This window comes from Stegastes partitus, unplaced genomic scaffold (assembly GCF_000690725.1).
Source record: "Stegastes partitus isolate 25-593 unplaced genomic scaffold, Stegastes_partitus-1.0.2 Scaffold630, whole genome shotgun sequence".
Lineage (NCBI taxonomy): Eukaryota > Metazoa > Chordata > Actinopteri > Pomacentridae > Stegastes > Stegastes partitus.
The window spans coordinates 289397-308916 of record NW_007578361.1 but is presented as its reverse complement, the minus strand read 5'-3'; the positions used below and the strand labels follow the sequence as shown (position 1 = coordinate 308916).

Sequence of the window (19520 nt, the reverse complement as noted above, 5' to 3'; positions counted from 1 at the left end):
TTTATGCCTCTCTTTATCTCTTTCCCTCCATCTGTCTATCTCTTTCTTCCTCTTCCACCCCCTCTCTCTCTTTCTGTCTCTCTCTTTGGACGGTTGCCTCTTAGTCCCCTAAATCAGCGTTCATCAGTGCAGCCAAAAAAGCCATGCTCAAGTCCAATCCGGTCAAAGTGCGCTTTGCTGAGGAGGTCATTATAAACGGCCAGGTTCCAGTGAGTTCTCCCACACGTACACACTTATGTATGACCTATATAGGCCCTGCCAGATGGTTTTCACCTCAGACAGACGGCTCAGCGACCGCAAGACAGATAAGAAAATCACCGAAATGAGTTATGACATGACATTGAAGTTCTTTCAACCGACCACTGATCACACTCCATCTTTTGCAGAACCCGGTGAAGGACAACTCTCTTCTGTTCATGCCAAATGTCCTGAAGGTCTACCTGGAGAACGGGCAGACAAAGTCTTTTCGCTTTGACAGCAGTACCTCTATCAAGGTGTGTTTTCAGCGCTTCAGGGCGCACTTCACGAAACCAGCGAGCCTCCGCTGAATCTATAATTACAAACACAGAAATTCATTTAAAAGTTCAAATTAGTGCGTCTGGATACGCACGCCGACCGTGAAATTCAGTCGCTTTTTGAGTTCCGTTTGTTTGAGCAGCTTATTTATTCAGTCGACGTAGCGGAGAGCTTTTTTTTTTTTTTTTTCTCCACTTGTTGATTTTCATTCAGTTGTGATCCTCGGCTGCTCCCAGTGTGGAGTTTAGAAAGAAAGAGAGCATAATGAGTTTGTCTTGTTAGCCTCAGTGCAAAAAAACGTTATCTTAATAAGGCCTTAGGTTGAATATTGATGAGCAGAATCTGTATTGTATCTTTGCGACCCTTCAACCCAACATTGTGTAGTCGGTGGGACATCAGTGACAACTGGAATTACATGCTGTCTTTCTAGTTTTGCTAATTCCTCGCCAGCATAATTTAGGTTTTAAAGTATCTGAGTTATGCTACTGAGGAACCTTGCTAAGCCACTAACTTCATCCCAATCGATGAGGGCTGCACAGCTAATCAGATTTAAGCCATCATCATGATTTTGGCTTCCCGTCATTACATGATCGACTGCGATATTGACATTTAAAAGAAAACTCATTCTCTGGGTTTCAACTTTGCAAAATCTAGCATTAGAAGTCATTTTGGATCACACACCTGTCTGGGTTGTTTGTGCTGCAGTGACTAAGTGGAGACTAGAGGCTTCTCTGTGCACAGGTGATGCATTCAGGGAACATTGTAGTGTCAATCGGTAAGCTGGTGTTCAGCAAGTGAGGGGTTTTGGGTTCAGTTTTATTTATATTTTGCCTCGAGTAATGCACTGAATTCAGAGAACTTTATTTTAATATGCAGCAAAGATTTGTGCATTAGCAGCGCTCTGTTTGTTTAAATGTGAAAGTGCAATAGTAGGTATTTTTTGATAGCAATCTTTGAATAATCATTAAAAAAAAGTAAAGGGAAGTACATAGATAACACAAAAGCTGTCCTGTAAGTTATCTGTATTTATAATAAAGGTGACTGACAGTTCAGATGTGAGCCACAGTCAGTCAAGGGCTGCTTTTTATTCTATTCAGGACAGGACTTCTTATTTTCTGAAAACAAGATTTCGAGGCTCAGCGTGAGGCTGTATAATTGGCAAGGTGGATGTTTCATGACTCAGTGATGAACTCAGTCACAGCTGCTGCCTTCCACCTTAAACTGAGCTCACCCATCTGATCTCTGCTGCCGAGCTCCTCTAAGCACTGTAGCTCTCTCCTCATGCTCATGTAAGCTACCTAAGCTTCAATAAAGCAAAAAGCAAATCATCCGATGAGCGACAGGGAGCAAAAAAACAAAAAAACGTATTTACCAAAACATGTTTTTATATTGAGGGAAACTGAGGGAAAAAAATGAAGTTATCACCTCAATAAGTCAACCTCTGTTTCACTGCCTCTCCAGATGAATGTGAAGAACTTCTCTGTTTGCTTCTGTTGCAGGCACTCAAGCCATATTGTGTAAATCTGCACCAAGTTCATGCATAATGCCTTCATATATTAGGCATATGTTTCCCCACATGGACCTCTATAGTTGTGGCCCAGTTCCATACAAAACATTAAATCCAGTGAGGGGCCCACTGTGCTATGCAGTGTCATGGAATGAAGTATGCTCTAGAAAGTCAGTATTCACACTAAAAAAAGGAGTATTTGTTTGGGGTTTTTTTGCTGGTTCACATTATGTTTTTCCAGAATGTGTTACAACAATGAAAAGATTGGAAAGAAAATTGAAGATGTCAGGGGGACAGCTTGAGAAAGATCTAAAACAGAACAAAACGTCATATACTAGTATTGATGATTACTGTGGTATTTTTTCATTGAAGTTCCAACATAGTGGCTGGTTTCAGCTGACACTGAGTTCACAGATCTTCAGGATTCAGTTCCTCTGGTTGCCTTTTGTGCACAAACATTCGTATGTGGTGACAGTATTTAGAAAAAGCTTCTAGCTTTTTACATGTATGTGTGGAATTTTGTTTACCAAAAATGACACAAAACACACAATACAAATACATGACTAATAGCGTTTTTTAGATATGCAGTAATGTCTTTACTGTAAAAACATTTGACTTTCATAATAACATCTTTAATCAGCAGTGGTTTTCCAAAGTTATTGGTGCCCATTGCTGGATTTTATGTTTTGAAAAATACATTGATTTCTTTGATAGTAGCTGAAAAATTCAATACAATTCAATTCAAATAACTTTATTTATCCCGTCGGGGCAATTCAAAAGCTCACTGAGTATTTGATATAAAGACATCCATCCATCCATCCATTATCTATACACCGCTTCATCCTCACTAGGGTCACAGGGGGGCTGGAGTCTATCCCAGCTGACTCAGGGTGAAGGCAGGGGACACCCTGGACAGGTCACCAGTCTATCACAGGGCTACACTTAGAGACAGACAACCAAGCACACTCACATTCACACCTATGGACAATTTAGAATCATCCTCAACATGTTTTCTGCACCACCACCTAAAACAATAAACGACATCATAAATATTATATTACATTATATTACATTGGCATTGGCAGAGAGTCAGAGGGTCAGAGATGGTTGTGCATTTAGAAGGAGGACAGCTCTGGGAACAAAAGTTGTCCTCCTTCTTTGAGTCTATTTCTTAAGGCATATGTCATCTCGATTAAATAATAGTACAAAACTATTTTGATGAATTTCTTTGCATTGTCATTTCAGGAAGTGATCCTGACCCTGCAAGAGAAGCTGTCAATCAAATGCATCGAGCACTTCTCCCTCATGTTGGAGCAGAGGACTGAAGGCTCTGGAAGCAAACTGCTTCTCCTGCACGAACAGGAGATGCTTACTCAGGTAGATGTTTCCTCTTTCCTTCATTTTTTTATTTTTTTTTTGGTGTCTCTTTTTTACGTCTGATTCGCACACATACGCCGACATCCGCACACACACACACACACATTTCCTGCTCAGTATTCAAGCAGCATTTAGACCCCAGTGTCATTTATCAGCACAGGCACAGCAGGGGCGACAGCTCACATTACACCTACCCTCCCACACACACACACACACACACACACACACACACACACACTCACCCACAGTGCCCGCTACATTCTAATGAGGCAGCAGGATCACAAGAGGACAGTTTTAATATTCATACCACATAGTTCAGATGTGAAGCTCTGCATGTGGCACACACAATGGCAAAGAATGTTTAAGAGTCATTCTTCTATGACAGAGCCGCTAAACCGTACACTGCGCCTTAATACACCTGGGCGTCAATCTCGGCGACAGGTGCATTGGAGAAAGCTGGTAGTGCTTGAAATGGAAAATCAGCTCTCACTCTTCTCTATCGGCCCTCTCTGCTCTCAGATATTAAATAATGTATAAAATACGATCAATATTTTAAAGATGATGCTGGTCTTGTGGTTTTCTCTTGAATAAGAGATGGAATCAAATGCACAGATGACCCTGCAAGCAAGTTTAGTTTTTCTGGGTTACTGCTGCTGAATTACACAACCGTGTCTTCGGGTTGTAGTGACTTGAAGAGCTCTGATGTGATTATGAATCTGAAAGCTGCTGCCACTTAAGTTTCACTATTAATGTTGCTTCTGCTGGTGCTACATGTGGTTCACCTGTGCTACTACCTTTTCCTCCACTGCGTTTGTTTGACAGTTATTTAGCAGATTTTACGAAGAAAACCTTATATGCTCATGATGATAATAAGCCTGATTAACAAGCTACTGTTCTGCTTTCTGAGTTTTTCCCTTTTTTTTTTAGTGTGTTGTAGCTTTTTTGTGTTTATAAAAGGATTGCAAACTTGTGAATGGAAAAGACAAGCAAGAGGTTTTCACTCTCCTTAAGAGCTCTTGTCTTCCACCTGGAGGCAGCGCCCGGCAGCATTAAAGACAGATTGTTCTGGGAGCCTCTGAAGATCGGTTGATGAGGTGGCACCCGTGTGTCAGCGTGTCTGAGCTCCGAGCTGACTTTGGCAAATACCTGCTCCAGCTGTACACGCAGGATATTTTTAGTTCGATCTGACTAATCGCACAATGGCGTCGGTCTAATGAAGCAGTTGTAATGGGGTGCAGAGGATAAGTGCAGCACATACAACAGGGATTTTGTCTCCCCGCACAGAAAACTTGTTTGAAGTACACAAACAATGTACAGAAACAGACTGCCTAACAGTGAACAAAAAGCAGAGCAGCTTTGTCGTCTGTTATTTCCTCACTTGAGCCTCCTCTGCTGGGGCTACCTTTCCTCATTCTTCCATGTTGTCTCACCTTTGTCAGGCCAACTGACCAATCAGAGCAGACTGGACTTTGCAGGAGCCTTAAAGAGACAAGAGCTAAAGCTGAGCATTTCAAACAGAGTGAGAGAAGAGCTGCTGTAGCAGTATGTACAGTATGAGGGAAAATATTATGTTCCTTGAACATTAAAGCATGTCAGCATACTTTAGAGGATTCCAAAAATAAAATTAGTAACTTGTACATGTGCACAAGAGGGACTCTTTAAAACAGTTGTCTCTACAAAAAGGGGCTGAGGGTCACATGTTCAGTAGCAGGATGAAAAGAAACTGGGATGGAATTCAATTCAATTCATCCATCGTTTTTGGACCTTGTGGGAGGAAGCCAGAGAACCCGGAGAGAACCCACGCTGCCCAGGGAGAACATGCAAACTCCACGCAGAAAGATCCTGAGTGTCCTCACTGGGACATGAACTGGTGACCTTCTTGCTGTGAGGCAACGGTGCTAACCACCGAGCCACCTTGCAGCCCGGATGGAATTCAATTCAGTTCAATTCAAATAACTTTATTTATCCCCTTGGAGCAATTCAAAAGCTCACTGAGTTAGTAATATAAAGACATAGAAATAAAACACACACACAAAGAAAAAAATAAACCACATCATAAATATCACATTATATGACATTATATAATGTAATATCATAATATCACATTATTTTAGGGAGTCTGTGGGTCAAAGATGGTTGTGCAAACCAGTGGATCAACTCCTGGTATATTATACTCATGACCAGTTATAATTAAAATGCTGCTATGTGGCAGTGTAGTAGGAATAATAATCACTTAATTCATTTTTCTAAGTTGCTATCATACTTTCACACATGATGCTTTAGTATACTTTGCTGATAAATACTACATCTGTGCATTCTCTGAAGTAAAATCTAGGAAGCCGGCCATGTACTTTCATCTTTAAAGAGCACTTTATGGTGACATTCTAGCAGCACTTCTATAAAGTTAGGCATCACAAGAGTGAGGTTTTTCTCAAGATTGCACAAAATCCATGCAAGTTATTTACTTATTATTTATTTATTTATTTATTTACTTATACTTAGTACAGTTAGTTACTTATATATAGAATGTAAGTAACCCGAAGCTCTGAATCCTACACTTTCCACAATGCAACGTCATCTCTCATTAAACTCTTGTTTCTCCTCCTTTCTGTCTTTAAGTGTAGCTGTACAAGTATTGAATTACTTGTAATGCTCTTACTGATACTTTGACTCCCACTGCAGCTGCTAATACTGTTAACTTTCACCTCTCATCACTACTTGCTCCAGGACCACTATTCCTCAAACTCATAATAATCCCTACTTGCACCTCAGTTAAGTTCTAATTTTGCATAAAACTGGTTTTGTTCTGTCTTTATTTGTCTATCTCTTTCCACCCCAGGTGACCCAGAGGCCCGGTTCTGACAAGATGAAGTGTTTCTTTAGAATCAGCTTCGTGCCCAGAGACCCTGTGGAGCTGCTCCGGAGAGACGCCGTGGCATTTGAATACCTCTATGTTCAGGTAAACAGTGCCGATATGAGCATTTTTTAAAGTAAATAAGCTAAAATTTCCAGAGTATAAACAAATAAATGTCACCAAACGGTTTGGAAATGACTTTTGATGATTAACTGTGTTTTAATTATTAATCCTTTCAAGAGAAAATCCTCATGTGCAAATAAAGTCTTCAAATAAACTCTTGTATAAACTCCTTCCCTGAAAAATAATAAATTGCTTCCCCATAGGATTCCTCTGATAATTAGTCAAGTGAAATAGCCTGGAACAAGGAACGCTAATCATCTTTTCTTGTCAGAGTTCACCGTTATGTGCTTCCGACTGGAAGCTGCATCCCTTTGAAGGGATCTCAAGCCACCAAGGTTGAGAACAACTTACTTCAGCTCAGCAGGGATGCACTGCTGCTGCATTTGCTCTTTGGAGAGATAAAAAATGCGTCTCACAAGACCACAAACTTGACTTTGGGCTTACTTACGTAAACTTTTCTTCCTGCTTTGGCGCAGAGTTGCAACGACGTGGTCCTAGAACGGTTCGGCCCGGAGCTGAAGTACGACGCCGCGCTGCGATTGGCTGCCCTGCAGATGTACATCCTCACCATGACAACCAGGCAGAGTCAGAAGGTCTCACTCAAATATATCCAGTAAGTCTGTGTGTAACTGCAATGTATAGGTACGTGTGAGTTTTTTGTCACTGCCAACATGATCTGTAATGTTCAACTGTTGTACTGCCTGGAGCTGAATCATCAATGAATGAAGTTTTTTGATGGTTTCAAAGGAGTTTGTCAGGTTTAGTTGAATACTTTGTCCTTTTGTTTCTTACTTGGTTGGACATATTTGGTTTCACAATCAAGAATTTTTCTCTAGCATCTAGTGATTTAACCCCAAAACTCACCAGCATCTTTGAAAGCCATTTTTTGTTTTTTTTAAAAACACTAAAGTGACACGAATTATCAGAACCAAACACTGTAAAAACAAAAACAATCTTTTGGTTTTTAATTTTTGGATAGCCATAGAAGTGATCGCCTGAAAAATGTGGCTTCATCAGGAAAATAATCCCAATCTAGGCTTAAAACCATCAAAATCTCTTTTTACTTCTTGTCTCTTTTAAAATATTGCCAAAAATAAACAGTTTGCATGAAACAGATTCTGTGAAAAACAAAAAATTCTGCATTCCTTGTTACAACCAGAAAGCCACGAGTGACTCAGGTGCAACCACAAGTCAAATGACAAAAAATTTAGGGACTGTTACATGGAAGTTGGCTGAACTGTAGACAGTGTTTCCACAGAGCAGATGAGACTCAAATTAAAAATACAAGCAGTAAAATATCTAAAGTATATAGGGAGTACATTTTTTTTTGTGATCGGTAGCACTTTTGGGCACTTGGAAAAATGCTATGCGTGTTGATTCTATTTTAATTTTTCAATTAATATTGTAAAATAAGTTATCAAATAAACTTAATTTTTTTCTGGCAATACAACCTAATCATACTGCACAGAGGCCGTTTTCAGTTCTCTGTCCTTCTAGCCATGGTTATGCTGTTTTCATAGAGAAGCATGGCTTTATATTGCAGTGAAAAATGAGGCCACGGTGAGTAAAAAGGTGACACGAGCAAAAGAAAATACACAGAAACCGCTTGGCGTACAGAGAGTTGAGAGAGTTTGTTCCATTCATAGATGCTCTTGAACAAGAAAAATCCACTATTGGTCCAGGTTTTTCACCACAAGAGAAAAACATACTTGTCTAATTTGATTTTGATGCCTTACCAAACTGAAATGAAATAGTACCAAAAATAATACTGCAAAATCAATATTCTGTCTACACTTTGCCGCTTTTCTAGACGCTACGTCGGCATATTGCAGCACCGCAAAGTCTTTCAGCACAGAAAAAATTCCACCATCCTCCACAGAGAAAGTTGTCCTCCTGAAAGTCAACTCAGTGTTTTTGTTCTGTTCCTGACAGCTTGTCTGAGAGCGAGCGTCATCCGATTCCCAGCTTTAGGCCCAAAGTGTTTAACCAAGGTCCGGTGGAAATGCTTTTTTTTTTTTTTCCAAGGACGGCTTTATGCTGAAATCAATCTCCTCTCCACAGAAAGGAGTGGGGTCTGTCGTTGTTCCTGCCTCCCGCTGTGCTGTCCAGCATGAAGGAGAAAAACATCAAGAAGGCCCTGACACACATCCTCAAAACCAACCAGAACCTCGTGCCTCCAGGGAAAAAAGTAACCAGCGCTCTTTGTCTTTCTTCGCCCTTGTTAATAAACTTCTAAAACACACGCACACACACACAAACACACAGTCTATCTGTTTTCTGATGCAATATCCTAAAATAGCATCGCTGCCATATTCAACCTTGTAAAGGTTCCCACCCTCGTCAACTTAAGACCTTTGCCGAGCCAGGCCTTGAATGCTAATGCGAATAACACTGTCAAGCTCGGTGCATAATAAGATATTCATATTCACACACACATGTCCCAGTCAGGGGCTGCTAATCCAACTTTGGCTGAACTTTTTTTTTAGCTTTTTATGAAACTGTTTTAATGATACAAGCAGCTTGTCTGCATATCAACTCTGGCAAGTACAAATCAGCGGCGGCAGACCAAAACAGAATTAACCTATGCTGGAGATTTAACCGTAGCCTGTGATTTACTTTCGGCTGTCATGCAAATGTGGTTAGTGAATCAGAGTTAGACAGATTGAATTTATGTTAAGTCAACAGCACTTGCTTGTGAGCTGCTGCTGTAGATTTTAATATACTGTCGAGGAGGGAAATGAGCGATGGGGCTGGACTTTTTTTTTCCTTTTTATCTCGGAGATGTTTAATTCTGATGCACGTGAGATATTGTGTTCTTGAGTTCTCACGCTGCACAAAAACATACTAAAGCAACAAATAAGGCCACAAAATTCAAAGATTAAGCTCAAGATGCTTTTCTTATTGTCCACAAATCCCATTAAAACATCAATAATGATAGACAGAGAGCTCCAGAAAACAATTACAAACACACGCTCCTTCATCACAACAAACATATATATTGTGTACCAATCCTGACTGAACATTATGTACGCTCATGTTGTTCCTATATTTCTTTTGAGCGCTCTGCTGGGAACTCTGCTGTTTTACTCTCTACAAAGTATTCCAAAAAAAAAAAAGAATAAATGTGACAAGAATGTGAAAGAGTCACTACAAATTAAATTATGTCCTCTGTCGGTTTTATGGCTCACATTCGATACACATCATAGTCTAATGTGTTGCTTTATAGTGACAATATATTTATTTATTATCCGGGAAATGATGGCTGCAGCCTCTGAGCCATGAAGCATGCGCTGAAGCTGGATGTCGGCATGCAAAACGGCATTGCTCCGTGTTAATCTACGTGATACAGCTTTACATAGCAGATGAAGGAATGTAGTCAAGGTTAAGCACACCTATACGTTATGTTCGGGGGCAAATTTTAGGAAAAGACTCTGAACTTTTCACCCCTACATGGAAGGACTCAGTGGCTCCGTTATGCAACGGGAGGTCATCGTTTGGCCAAATCAATACAAAGCAATTCTATGTGATCACCTTCATCCTGTGATGATGCATTTCTATCTACTTCAGGATGACACCACACCCATCCACAATGATTCGATGTAAATCATGTGCCGTGGCCTTGACAGTCAACCCGAATGGACACCAATGGGAGACTTTAGACGGATGTGTTAGACAGCGTCTCCATCATCAAAACACCAAAGGAAGAAAGTATTGCTTGGAAGAATAATGTTCCGTCCGTTCAGTGGAGTTCAAGAGATTTGAAAAATGAGGACATTGAGGTTGTGTTATGTACGACAATCACTAATATTCTGTAGGTCCCCCTCGTGCTGCCAAAATAGCTCTGACTCATCCGGGCATGGACGCAGAACCTCCTGAAGGTGTCCTGTGGTGTCTGGCACTGGGACATTGGCAGCAGATCCTTTGGGTACTGTGCTTTGCGGAGCGAGGCCTCAGTGGAGGGGGTGTGTTCCTGCGATTGGAATCCAGTGAGTTTGCAGGCCAGGTCAATGCCTTTGGCTCTTCGTTGTGTTCCGTGAGCAGTCCCTGAGCAATTTCTGCTGTGCGGTGGGGTAAATTGTCCTGCTGGAAGAGGCCGCTGCCTTCGGGGAGTGCTGTTGGGTGGGTGGTGCATGTCAAAGTAACGGCCACATAAACGCCAGGACTCAAGGTTTCCCAGCAGAATATTGTAACAAGGTGATCAATGTTATTCGCTTCACCTTCCAGCGGTTTTAATGTTGTGGCCTGAGCAGCATGACGCGCTGACTAATCATTTGTATGCACAGTGGCGGTTACTGTCCTGCCTATTCATTAGGGAGAAATACAGCCAAGCAGCATCAATAAACTGACATTCAATTCAAACCGTTGACGCTCCAAGTCACCTTTCTCATTACAGTCTTGAAGTTATCACTCAGCCTCCATCAGTAGACTCTATTCTGCTAAAACAACACAAAAAAATGGCTGAGCAACAATTTCAAAAACACACATTTTGTAATGCAGACGTCAGGTTTTAACCGACAAGGTCAAACATCCCATTAGCCTTTTGTTTGTGAGATTAATGGTGAGTTAAATATCAATGGGTTTTTACTGTGGATTAGGCGGTGTAGTAAAGACTTAAGAGTGAAGGGATAAAACTTAAGGTCACCTACACAATCGCATCTCACTCAGGTGATAACATCGGTAATTTGAAAAAGATTGTACGTTTAAATTTTGAAACTCCTCTTGGCCCTAAATGACTGAAGAGGCACACATCCACATTGGCAAAGCCACAGAGCGCTGCAGTGGAGCCGCTCCTCAGATTCTGATCTGATTTAAATGATATGATGGAATATAATGGAAAACCAGTGGTCCAGATCAGAATGGCTTGAGAGTGCTTTACATCCTGACATTAGAAGACAAATGCATCTGTTCAAGTAATTTTGTTTTAGATGCCTACTAATGTATTTCACCTCTCTCTGCCCAGCTGACTGCTTTGCAGGCCAAGGTGCATTACCTGAGGTACCTCAGTGAACTCAGACTCTACGGAGGGAGGGAGTTCAAATCAATACTTTTGGTAAGGACATTAGTTCCAGAAAGGATCTGCAAAAGTTTGAGAATGAACTTCAGTTTTGTCCGGCAACTTTCTGGACGATAAATCCTTTTTAACTGTGTGATGCATATACACTCCTGTCTGCAGCAAGGTGAGAAACAGACAGAGGTGACGCTGTTAGTGGGTCCACGTTACGGCATCAGCCACGTCATCAACGCCCGAACCAACCTCGTGGCCCTGCTGGCCGACTTCAGCCACGTCAACCGCATTGAGATTCTCACTGAGGATGAGACCAACGTCCGACTGGAGCTGCATGTTCTGGATGTCAGGGTGAGCGCAGAAAACAGAAGTGCCAGAAAACACCACTTTGCCCTGCATAATTTTAACATCTGTTGTTTTTTCCTCTTTTTTTTTTTCCCTCTGCCCTTGCTTGCCTCCTTCCCTCTTTTTTTTTTCACAGCCCATCACACTTATCATGGAGTCCAGTGATGCAATGAACCTTGCCTGTCTAACAGCAGGCTACTATCGCCTCCTAGTGGACTCAAGGAGATCTATTTTCAGCATGGCCCACTGCAACAGCACAGGAGGGGACGACAATAGTGAGTTCTTATGATATATTGTGTGCATTGTGTAATCAAGATACTACAGATTTAAAAAAATATATATATAAAGGCATCAATCGCTCTAAGTCACTAGTTTAGGACACTTTATGTTGGTCATTTCTCAAAAAGTGCATTTGAAACAGTAGCAAGATCTTTGTTCTGGCAGAAAACTCCCTATGAAACTGAAAAAAAGTTGAGAAGTTGATGATCACTCTGACTCTGACACATTGTGGAAGAAAAAGACTTAAAAATTGATGCTTTACAGTGCAGCGTGAAACCTCAAACATGTTGAAGTAGAGCACTCAGAGTTCTGATGAAGAGAATGCTTTAAAATTTAATCAAAATAAAATATAAAACACATAAAGTAATAAAAGTCTTGCGTTGCTGCTGCTGCCTGCAGGTCAGGATCGTGTCCTGGAGTGGCCATACAGCACATCTCTGGGGGACAACGAGGAGCCGTCACCCAGCCAAGGAGACGTCTACAACAGAGACTCTGAGTACTCCGATAATGGGCAGAGGGAGAACAGCATCTCTCCTTATTTCCACGAACCCCAAAACCCTGACAGAGACCTTGGGACAAGAAGAAGTCCGTTGCCGCCTCCTCTTCCCCCCGCCACCAGACACAAACCTCAAGACTCACCTCGGAGCTCCAAAGTGTCGTTTATTTTTGGGGGGAACCCGCCTTTGAACAAGCCCAAGAACTTAGGCTACGAAAGACTGTTGGAGAGCCCCGAGGTGCCCGAGCACAGACCACCCTACTTGCACAACAACACAGACTTTCGGCAACAGGACAGAGTGCCATTTCAGTTCAGCGGTCTCACACACGTCTATAGTAACATTATAAGCGAGGAAGGTGGCGAGGAGCCGCTGCTTAGGGATCTGTTTTACCGCGACACGACGGACGACGCAGAAGATGACGACGATGCTTCCTGCGAGGAAGACTCCACCGGGGGGACACCTGTGGGCGACGAGAGACAAGGTGCAAACCAAGGTGGAGGATTACCCACAGCAGCCGGCAAAGCTACCTTCCTCTCACTTTCCGGTTCGACCGATGACATCATCGACCTGACCTCCCTGCCTCCCCCCGAGGGTGACGACGGCGTCGACGACGACGAAGACGACGCGTTGCTGCAGACGCTCAACCTCGCGATCGCAGCTCCACCGCCTGGCTTTCGGGACAGTTCAGACGAGGACGCGGCGCCTGAGGGAAGGCCTCTAAGCACACGTGAAAATGACGATATCCCGGTGTCGTTGATTGATGCCATTCCCACACACGGGGAGGGGGAGGGCAGCAGGGGAGGGGAGAGAAGGCGGGAGAATGCGGCCATGAATACTCTTCAAGCACTGGAGGCTCTCTCCGTCTCTGAACACAGGCCGCCCCCTCCTCCTCCACCCGGCGGTAACAATCCAGGTCTGTTGTAATCCAATGCAAGCACAATAATGTTTGATCCCCGTCTTTTATGTCTTTGTCTCGCATTGATTTTTACTCATTTGTACTCACTCTAACCCTCACTAAATAAGCAGGGAGCTTCACACGACATTGTTTAATTCTCTTTTGATCATTCAGACCATAAAATGTGCACAACTTCATTTGTGTTGGTTCATCAGAAAAAAAGCAGTTTCTCTCTCCCAGCAACTTTCAGCTCTTGCCCTCTTTATGTGAGTAAACTCCCAAAACACATCAATGACTTTAGAACAAAAACCATTTGTACGAGGGGTAATCAAAAAAATTCAACCTATAAAAATCAAAAACCATAACTGATTTTAATTTTGCCAGAAGTCACAAAAACAGGATTGTTAAGCCTGCACTACTAACAGCATCTAAAATGTTTGACCATCCCTCATATAATGCACATTTTTATCTGTATTACATTTATTTTGGTGCACAGAAATTAACTTTCAGTTGAGCGATTGATATTTAATTTTGTATCTCTTGTCTTCTAGGTGTTTACGCATCTCGTGGCTTTAGCCCCGAGTCATCCTCAGATTCTGGAAATGAGACCAACTCCTCAGAGATGACTGAAATCTCTGAACTAGCTGCTACCCACAGGTTGACCGAGAGCCACATGCGTCTTCTGGTGGCTACCAGGGAAGGTTACCAACCTTTACTTGAGGAGAAGACAGAATTCCCCGTCTCCCCCAGCACAGGAGGAACAATACAGAAGAAAGCCCGAAGTCCAACACGGCACCTTCAGCCTCCTGCAGTTCCTCCAAGGCGGAGCCCCCAGTTGGACACTACATCATCAGGAAGCTTGGAGATAAGGTCCCAGACTAATCTCTCAGCTACTCTCCAGCGTCCAAGTTCCACCACGCCAGGAGGAAAGCACCATAAAAAATCTGCAGACTCTAGTGGAAAGTATAACACCTTCAGCACAAGGGACGGACATCGATTTGAAAGAGGTGACAGCCGCAGACATTTTGACTTGGACCAGCGCACTTCATTCTGCGAGCAAGGAGAAAGTCAGAGAAGACAGAATTCTTTTTTGGCAGAAAATTCTGTGGCCGAGGGCCTTGGAGTGAACAGCCTCCCTCGTGACCACCACAGAAGTCCCCGCCCTTCCTCTGCTATTTCTGATCGCCTCTTGGACGTTGCCAACTTAGGGGATTGTGGTACAGATAATGGAGCCGCAGCTGCAGAGCAAGATGAACATTTAGTCGTAGCATCATTGCTGTCCCCTACAAAAAAATCCAGATCTGGGGGGTCTGACCAGGGTTCAGATGTACCAAGTGACCATCAGCCAATTTCGAGACAACAAAGTGTTGCACGGTTATGTGAGTACCATCTAGCAAAGAGGATTTCTAGTCTGCAAGGAGAAGCCCACAGTTCACTGCAGGGTTCTCTGTGCTCATCACTGGATGCCGGTGGCAGCACGAACAGTAGTGCCTGTGCCACTCCAACAGACTCACCACTCGGCCCTGGTGCGGTTGAATCAAAACACCATCATTTGCAAAGGCACCCGCTTTCCAGTTCCTCCTCCTCGTTACTCAGGGTGCTAAACTACGAAGATAACAAACCTGGAGTCCCTCTCGGCATCGCTGGCCAGAGCGCTCAGGGAAAAGACCTCCACCCTCACGCAGACCCTGCCCTACTCCGGAAAATGCTGCCCAATATTCACGCCCCCGCCGAGCAGAGCCGACCCTCCTCAGCCACGCCATCTAAGCATAAAGAGGCGTCAGGTTCCGGAAGTAAGAGGTCTCACAATGATCTGCTCGCGAAACAACAGGCCTGTTTGAAGGGTCTGAACCAGAAGGAAGGCAGCGAGGCCTACAGACAGCTGATTAACTATCTAACAGTCAGCCAGATGCATCAGGGAGGGAAGCTGCACAGTGCAGGCATGGGCGGGGCAGTGAAAAAGGACACCAGGCGCTTTATCACGAGCAACCCACAGCTTGTTGAAATGGTTAAGAATCGGGGGAACACCATTGCTCGTTGTCCATGTATGCCTTCATCCATATCATCCCCATTTCTTAGCCCAAATATGGTAAACCCTAACGCAGCTGCCATGCAGATGTCTAATAGAAATTCAAGTTCATATCATTCTGCCACACTTCCTGCCAAACTCAAGAGAAGTCCTGACATGCATGCTCAGAGGCCAAATGACAGTTCAGATTTCAGGCCAGCTACTTCTGAGAGGAGGAGCTCCTTTTCTGGCCTAGAAAGTGAGTTAGAGAGGAGCGGTATGGACCCTGAGCACTTCCTGTCGCTCTATAAGAGAGAGGGGTGCGTTGGTCGTGACGGGGGTATCATCACAGGAGGAAACCGTGAGGGTGGAGGTACCATGAACAGGCAGCCACCTCGGTCAAGAAGCCAACCAAGCAGCAGCTCAGAGGACTGGTTCAAATCAGAACCGAGGTCCAAACATGCGGTTCGTCAGTCCCCTCATTCTCGTCCGAATGATTGTTTCTCTGGCGTCCCCGGTGTAAGTGGTCAGCGGGCGGACCTCAACACCCTCTCACTTGGAAGAGGAGATCACCCTTCAGCTTTTATCAGGCAGGCGTCTACTGGCAGCAGAGCTTGTCTTACATCTCCAACACCAAACCCCCAATGTCCACCTCCTCCACCGCCACCTCCACCACCTCCTCCTTTGTCTCTGCCCAACACCAGCTCCAGCAACTCAGGATGCCCACAAGATTCCATCCATCCCCTTCAGTCCCGGCAGAATCAGAACCACATTCAGGCTGTCACCCCGACCCTGCCGCAGACGGATCACTTTAGCAATAGCCTGCAACGTGGCCGGGAGCTCAAACGCAGCACGAGCAATATCACCGCAAGTTCTGGTAGCGTGGAAGTTCTGTTTGATAAACCCACCCGAAGCCGGAGCCAGCAGCCCTTATCACCATCTGTGTCCCAGCAAGGTGACACCAAAGTCCAACGAAGACCAACGAGGAAGCGGCTCTCCAAGAGCTACTCCCAAGGCTCTGTATCTTCCCACACTACATGCTGGTCTACAGGCAATAGGGTCGACAGTAGAAGAGCATCTGTAGCATTTCCATTACAGAAAGATGCAAAACACATGAAGGGCTCTCAAAAATTGGACACCAGCCCCTGGAGATGCAATGGGCCCTTTAGCTACTGCTTCTTCAAACGTAAGAGCGAGGGCGAAGAGGACGACATTGAGTGGGAGAGGCCCAGAAGAAGCCGAGGTGGGAATGATTTTAATGATGCTGCTGCATCATCGATATTACCCTGCGGCTCAGCAGTGGATGCTGCCGGGGAGCAGCTGTACGGGGAGGTCCTCAATAACATGAGCTTTAGCGACCGTCTGGCAAGAATCAACGCCCTCAAGGACCGCATGTATGGCTTCCCATCTGGCTTCAGCGATGTCCGCCGTGACGCCAGCGAGCTCATTGCACTGGTGAGGTCCAGCATAGGTCGCTGCGATCGCGGGGTCCAGATGCCGATCCAGGATGTATCCCAGTACAAGACGCTCCTCTCTGTCGAGTCGAAGGAACTGGGCCGGGCATGTCGGAGGATGGCACAGGCCCACAGTAGTCCTGAGGAAATGCTGCTCGCTGTAACTTGTAGCTTTCAGGTGCTATGCTGTCTCTGCGAAGCTTGTATGTGTCTGGTTCGGGGGCTCGGACCCTCGGCCTCACACCAACAAAGAGAGGTCGTGGCAAAGGTTGACGAGGTCGTCATGAACTATATCTGTTTGCTCAAAGCAGCTGAGGCTGCCACCGTGGGAGCACCAGGGGAGCACAGCGTGAAAGCCCTGGTCCGCCACTCCAGTACCATGTCGGCCATTGCTAACGCACTCACCCGCTCCCTTAAAACGCTGCTTAGCAAGTAGAGGCTACTCCTTATGCTTTGTAGTGTGGCCTATGCAGTTAGACGTCTGTCTTTCAAGCATCTTGTTGTTTCTGAGTCTGCTGGAAGAGTCATATATTTTTCATATAAGGTCTCCATATCAAAATTTAAAACAGTTTAAGACTTGTAGCAGTTAGACTTACTATTAAAATTAATGGCATTCACACTGAAAGATGAGCAAGATGCTAAAAGACAGTCCTCTGAATGCACTTGCTTTTTCTGATGACAATATTGTAATGTATATTTACAAAGCCATACTGTCTCAGACCTTTGTAATATGATATGTACCTAATAGATACTATACCCTTTTACCTGTGCATTATGTAACTTATTTAAAAGATGTATATTATGTACATAAACACAATATAATTATATTATTTGCCGTAGCAGTTTCAAGAAGCCATCGAGTATTCAGCATCATTTGCTTTAATATTGTGCAGGGCTGGAGTGAATTCACTTTCAGTTCAATCAGTTCATGAAGTGCAGTTTTACTACAGATATTTATAATTATATCGATGATAATTTACCTGTAGAAGTGTCAGTAACATGGTCAGTCCAGTGGGGAAACAGTTGCATCATATTGTCGTGCTAAATATTAGGTCGAATTTCTGAATGACTGTTTTAAAGTGAACTGATTTCAACCCTGTCGCATTTCAATGCAGTTCTTTTTCTTTTCTTTTTTGCAAGACAAAAGGAACATTTGTTAGAAATGGTTAAAATACAGGGACACTAAAATTGCACTGCATTTACCACTGCTTCATATTTTACCACCTAGACTATTTTCAGAGAAAATTAACAAGCAGTAAATAGTAATTTATTTCCCTAAATGGTAAATACATATAAGATGATACTACTATTATATTAACAATTCAGAAAACTTGAAGAAGTCTTTCAGATTGACCACTGTGTTCATTATATCGACTTTTTAAGTTTGTGTGTTTTATTATCATCTGTTTTGGAATAAGTTTTTGTGCTTGAATGATTTATTATTCCACCACTATGTATCAAGACGCTGTTACGTCTCAAGAAGAAATTCAATTCCTGTTTTTTCTTTTTTCAATAATACACCAACCTATTAAAAGACATTTTACAGATATTTTTTTTAATGTCTTATTCAGTGTGTGTTTTGGTTTGATTGCTTTACTGTGACAGACAATCAGCTCCAATGTGTTTTGAGAGGTACTTCATCTTAGAATAAAAACACAACAGCCAATAGTTTTAACAAATGTTTAATAAAATGCACCCTAGAGTAGCATGACGTGCATTGAGACAGCATTTTGATTAGACTTCTAAGTTCGTGTGTCACTGATGTATGTTGCAGAAGCTTGATTTTTCTTTGACCAGTGTCTTTATTTATCACCTTTATTCAGATGGAGATGCTTCTGCACACTAAACAACATACAAATTAAGTCATTCCACCTGAGGATCATGTGGTTTCAGCATTCCCCTGGTCCAGTTTGACCTGGTCCAAGCTAGTTTGCAGGCATAAGAGGAAAAAGAGGCAGGGACTTCATAGATCTGCACATCCTAGCAAGGTAAGCATCAGTGTAGGGTTACATGTAAGTCGTTTTTTAAGGCAGCAAGGGATTATAATCATGGAAAACACGTCTAAGTGTGTGACTTTGATGCATAGAGATGAGCTTTTAGGGGTTCAATCAATGACTCAAGACAGTCTTTACATATGAATGATCATGTTTAACATTCTTTCACAACACTTTGTGATTCAAAACATCCACTTTTTCAACAGTGACATGCATTTAGACAACTATCTTTGACTGGCATCTATAAACTCCTTTGCTAAGTTCCAGATGTTTCCGCACACAGCAGGAAGGAGGATCCAGTTGGCCTTTTCACGGCACTATATCAGCGTGGATGGCAGCTGAAAAGCTGCAGATGGTCTCGCAGTCCAGGCTTCATGTCTTTTATGAAGGACAACTTGGCGAAGCTGTAACATTCTGATAGTTCTGCGTAAACGCTATTATCATTGACCTGGGCCAAGCTGGCTTGCGAGCATTAAAGACCCCCTGTGGTGAAAATTTAGGGGACGGGTGAGTGGAAAGAGAGAGAGAGACAGAGAGAGAGGCAGGAACTTCATAGATCTGCACATTTTAAATGAAGCAACAGAGTTCTGCATAAGGGCCACTTCACCTCAAATCATAAAAGACCTTTTGCTCGACCAGCTCAACTTTTTTAAAAATCATAAAATA

At 43.3% G+C, this 19520-nt stretch overlaps 1 protein-coding gene across 1 annotated transcript in view; it reads left to right on the top strand.

The window, feature by feature from the left end:
• Nucleotides 1-18409, top strand: part of LOC103363068 (FERM and PDZ domain-containing protein 4-like) — a gene marked incomplete at its 5' end in the record, with an annotated part of 29938 nt that extends 11529 nt beyond the window's left edge. Inside the window, 12 exons of the mRNA XM_008289671.1 lie at nt 105-209; nt 387-494; nt 3269-3400; nt 6240-6359; nt 6854-6990; nt 8439-8565; nt 11338-11427; nt 11551-11733; nt 11864-12002; nt 12406-12740; nt 12795-13416; nt 13950-18409. Of these exons, the coding sequence (XP_008287893.1) occupies nt 105-209; nt 387-494; nt 3269-3400; nt 6240-6359; nt 6854-6990; nt 8439-8565; nt 11338-11427; nt 11551-11733; nt 11864-12002; nt 12406-12740; nt 12795-13416; nt 13950-17296 (5445 nt within the window). The remainder of the gene's footprint in view (nt 1-104; nt 210-386; nt 495-3268; nt 3401-6239; nt 6360-6853; nt 6991-8438; nt 8566-11337; nt 11428-11550; nt 11734-11863; nt 12003-12405; nt 12741-12794; nt 13417-13949) is intronic.
• Nucleotides 18410-19520: the final 1111 nt, after the last annotated feature.